This window comes from Nicotiana sylvestris, chromosome 10 (genome assembly GCF_000393655.2).
Source record: "Nicotiana sylvestris chromosome 10, ASM39365v2, whole genome shotgun sequence".
Classification (NCBI taxonomy): Eukaryota; Viridiplantae; Streptophyta; class Magnoliopsida; order Solanales; family Solanaceae; genus Nicotiana; species Nicotiana sylvestris.
The window spans coordinates 75715322-75719479 of NC_091066.1; the positions used below are offsets into that span (position 1 = coordinate 75715322).

The window sequence follows — 4158 nt, forward strand, 5'->3', positions numbered from 1 at the left end:
ATGACATCATTTCCCGATAACGTATATTACTGGGTGTCTTGCCAAGCATGCCAACCTTCCCTCATTGGCCATTTCGTAACGTCACAACGGCTCAAATTTCTCCATAGGAATGCATGGTGTCCGCTCATCGAGGACGCACCCAGTTGCGACCCCGACCAGCGAAGGGACTAACTGAATGAGGCCAAATTTGACCAACCACGACCGACGATGAGTATGACGAATGATGGAATCTCCTCGAATTGATGCCTTGAGGGAGACGACCCTGAGACAAACCAGAGACGGGACGACCCTTGTAATAATGTATGGCCATCAGGAGACATTGGGAATATTCCTTGTATTTTGTCTCCTACAGTTTAGAAGAATTTCTCTCTTAGTATAAAAGGAGGACAATAACCTTGTAACCGGCATTGAACATTCTGAGACATTACTATTTATGAATGAAAAGAAGCCCCGGGACCTATCTTCACTTTGTCTATCGATTTTTCTAGAGATTATTATCCTCAGCTAAGAGTTTACCCCTTCATTTTTGATTGATTTGCTCAAAAAGATTTTAATATCTTTTGAGTGAAACATTGACATCCTATCATTATTATTATTAAGGAATATTTTCTTTCCCAAATCAAACGACCCCTGTAGATAAAATTTTAATTTCCTCCGTAATGCTCTGTAGAAACAGCCAGGCATACGAATATTTTTAAAACTAATGTCACGTACGACGTACCTACGCAAACTCTTATATATACCATTCCCTTCCCCACTCAGCAAAACACCTTACTTTCTCATCCAATACTTTCAAATTAAAGTCCAAACGTCTAAAAGTCTACAAGAGCTTTCTGAAGAAAAATGTCATCCTGCAGCAAGATCCGCCACATAGTCAGGCTCCGCCAAATGCTACGAGGGTGGAGGAAGAAGGCCGCTACGGCTGCCCGTCGCCGTGTCCCGACCGACGTACCTTTGGGACACGTAGCAGTCACAGTAGGCGCAAGTTGCAAGAGATTTGTAGTCCGTGCCGCTTACCTGAACCACCCAATGTTCAAGAAACTCCTTTCACAGGCAGAGGAAGAGTTTGGTTTTACGAACTCTGGCCCTTTAGCCATTCGTTGTTATGAATCTTTGTTTGAAGAGTTACTTCGTTACTTGAATCGATTCGACTCCGTTAACAATAATATGTCATGGTTCATGAACTTCGGAGATTTTCAAAGATATTGTCACATGGATATCCGAAGCAACCTTGATTTTTGGGCTGATTCCAGACCCCTTTTGCATTAGCTAGCGTATTTGATAAGTAAAGACACTTCGTACAAAAGACAGATCAACATTTTAAGTGAGTGAACAGATTGCGACAAGACAAGACGTATAGTTTTAGTATAAATAGACATCTTTTTTTTTTTTCTCAAAATTTCTCAATTACATATATAGTATTAAATTCAAGCTGAGCACAAGTGGATGTGTCCAGACCTACTATTTGAATTTTGTTCTGAGAATTTGATTGGAGATGACAAGAAGGTGGACGAGCTGATTCGCCATGGAGTCGTCCCAGGTTTTGAATCGGAGTGAAATTCAAGAACAGAGTGAATATAGAAATTGCAAAGTGCAGTAAAGCAACGAGGAAAGGGACAATCAGTTGTTACTGTGTACAATTGTTTTGTACTTAATTCTTTTTACTAAAGACGGTCATTGTTGATAGAATAGGAAATTTCAGAGAAATTAAGCACTGATTGTCCATTATTTGTTGTACATTATAAATAGAGTACATGATTTTAAATGAAATTAATATGAACAATACCCCCAATGTAAATTGTACATCTACCGTTAATCCCCTCCACCATAGCTAACACCATACATTTGGCCTGATATTTGAGTGAGTTGGATACCACGTGGCATGCCACTTTGCTGAAAGTACAAGAGGGAGGTGAATTGTATATTTTTAAACTTAATCTCTATTAGTTGACTGATTTGTCAATTAGTCGACTAGATGCAATAACCTAACAGTCATAATAGCAAAATATAAAACACAGAAAGTAAGTGCAGGAATTAAAGACATCGGAATTTTATACTGGTTCGGATTCAATGTGAATCCTAGTTCAGTCCCCTTGGGTTGCAAGGGAGTTCTCTTTAGTAAATGCGTTTCTCCGAGTACAATGGAAATGACGTGATAGCTCAGTTCCTATAACACTCGTCTCTTTTGATACAATGTCTCACCAGTGTTGTACTCTCCTTTTTTTCTCTGACTTGTTACACAGCAGATCTTAGAGAACTACAATGTTTGTATGCAGCAGAACAAAGAGAGGATTTTTGGTTCGATCAAAGTATATTTGTTAAGGCTTGATGCTGAGTATAAATATTTTGTTGAAGACCGTTTGCTGACGAGACTTGACAACCCAAGAGATTTGATCCTTGGAAAGAGATTGACTCTTTCCAAGAATAAGATTGCTTGTCGTTGCTCTTCCTTGATGAGAGGAAATTAATAGCTTTCCTTCTACAGTTGTTAATGATGAGGGTTTACTCCTTGATTGTTGGTCCTTCCGAAATTAGCCACTCAGCTACTCTTCTCACAGAATCTTCGATGCTTTTTGACTGCTTCAATCTTCTGGATTTGAATGTTCTGGCCTTGATTAATGCCTTAAGTTTAGGCTTGCTTGATTCTTTCCATCGCAGCTGTCCGTAATCTTTGCTGACTGATTCGTAATCTTTGTTGATTGATTTCTTTCCTTAAGCATCCAGATTTGCTGACTAATTCGTAATCTTTGTTGATTGATTTCTTTCCTTAAGCATCCAGATTGACTTCAACAATCTTGTAGTAGCTCCTTGATTCCTTGTTCTTCTGTAATTGATTTCCTGCACAGATATATTATTTGCATCGTTAAAATTAGATCTAACAATGTCCCCCTTTTTGATGATGACAAAATAATATATATGTTTAAACACCAATTGACTTCCATGTGTTTTACTCCCTCTCAATGTATGCAGTTGATAGGTTCATGGTACTCCCCCTCAATTCATGCAGTTGACTAGTCTTTGGTTGGAGTCGACTCCTGCCATAGAGGATGCTACTTTTGCCACACAGTCAACTATACATGTACAGATACAACATATACTCTTCTCCCCCTTTTTGGTATTAGCAAAGAGGGAACAAACCAAGAACTAAACAGAATATATAGCATTAATCAGCAGAGTTATAGCCCAAAAAACAAGAGAAAAATAGAAATTATCCAATGGCTGAGATAACAGCCCAAAAACAGCACAGCAAAAAAAATTGTCTTAAGCAACCATATTAACGACGCAGAAAATAAGTATGAGTGTTGCAGATGGCCTCCTTCAATTGTTCAAAGCTAGCATTGGCTGAGATGCTCATTCCATCCAACCTGTCATGAATCTTCCTGAAAGCTTTGACAGCATTCTCCCTAACTCTGAGAACATCAACTCTAATCTTTGACACATCAGACCCTATTTCCTTGGAGATGGAATGAATGTCACCAACAGTAGTCTGAGTGGATGTGAAAAGATTTTTGATTTCAGAGAGTTGAGTGTCAATGGCACGAAGCTTTCACCAAGGTCAGGATCACCAGGGCTGGGATGAGAGGCAGAGGGTTTAGGTTTGGGCTCTATAGGAGCATGCTTTGCTTCACCTTCGTGCTTCTTAACCCAAGAGCCCTTCACACTCACATATCCCATACTTGCAAAGGCTCTAGAGTTCTAAGACTTTGAAATAGTGATGAAGGGATAATTGGACAAGGAAATTTGATGAGCTTCCAGAATGTGAGTGATAGTCATGCCATAGGGTAGAGTGGTGGGATTTTCAGCACTTTCAATCATGAAATTAATGACCCGGGAGGATAACCTGATTTTGAGTTTAGTCATAAGGCAGTATACTAAGAAAGTGTCTCTTTGAGATAAGGTTGAAAAGGAACCAGTGCGGGGAAGCAGAGTAGTTGCTACAATGTGGGCCAGAACTCGAGTTTCGAAACTAGCATCACTAGGACCTAACTGGTTGGGAAGGGAGTCAGAGGGACACTCAGCAATACACTGTTTGGCTTGGTCAAAAGAAATTTAAAAATCATCGGGCCAGGTGTTTTTGAAAAGCATAGGAAAACCAGAACATCGACACTGAAAGAGCGAATCAAACAGGGGCACAATCAAGAACAATGCACTTACCTA

General features: G+C 39.6%; 1 protein-coding gene across 1 annotated transcript; it reads left to right on the plus strand.

Annotated features, from left to right (window-relative positions):
• The first annotated feature begins 789 nt into the window (after positions 1 to 789).
• Positions 790 to 1706, plus strand: LOC104223248 (auxin-induced protein 15A-like). Its single transcript, XM_009774646.2, has one exon. The coding sequence runs from the start codon at positions 844 to 846 to the stop codon at positions 1267 to 1269; it is 426 nt and encodes a 141-aa protein (XP_009772948.1). The 5' UTR covers positions 790 to 843; the 3' UTR covers positions 1270 to 1706.
• The last annotated feature ends 2452 nt before the right edge of the window (positions 1707 to 4158 follow it).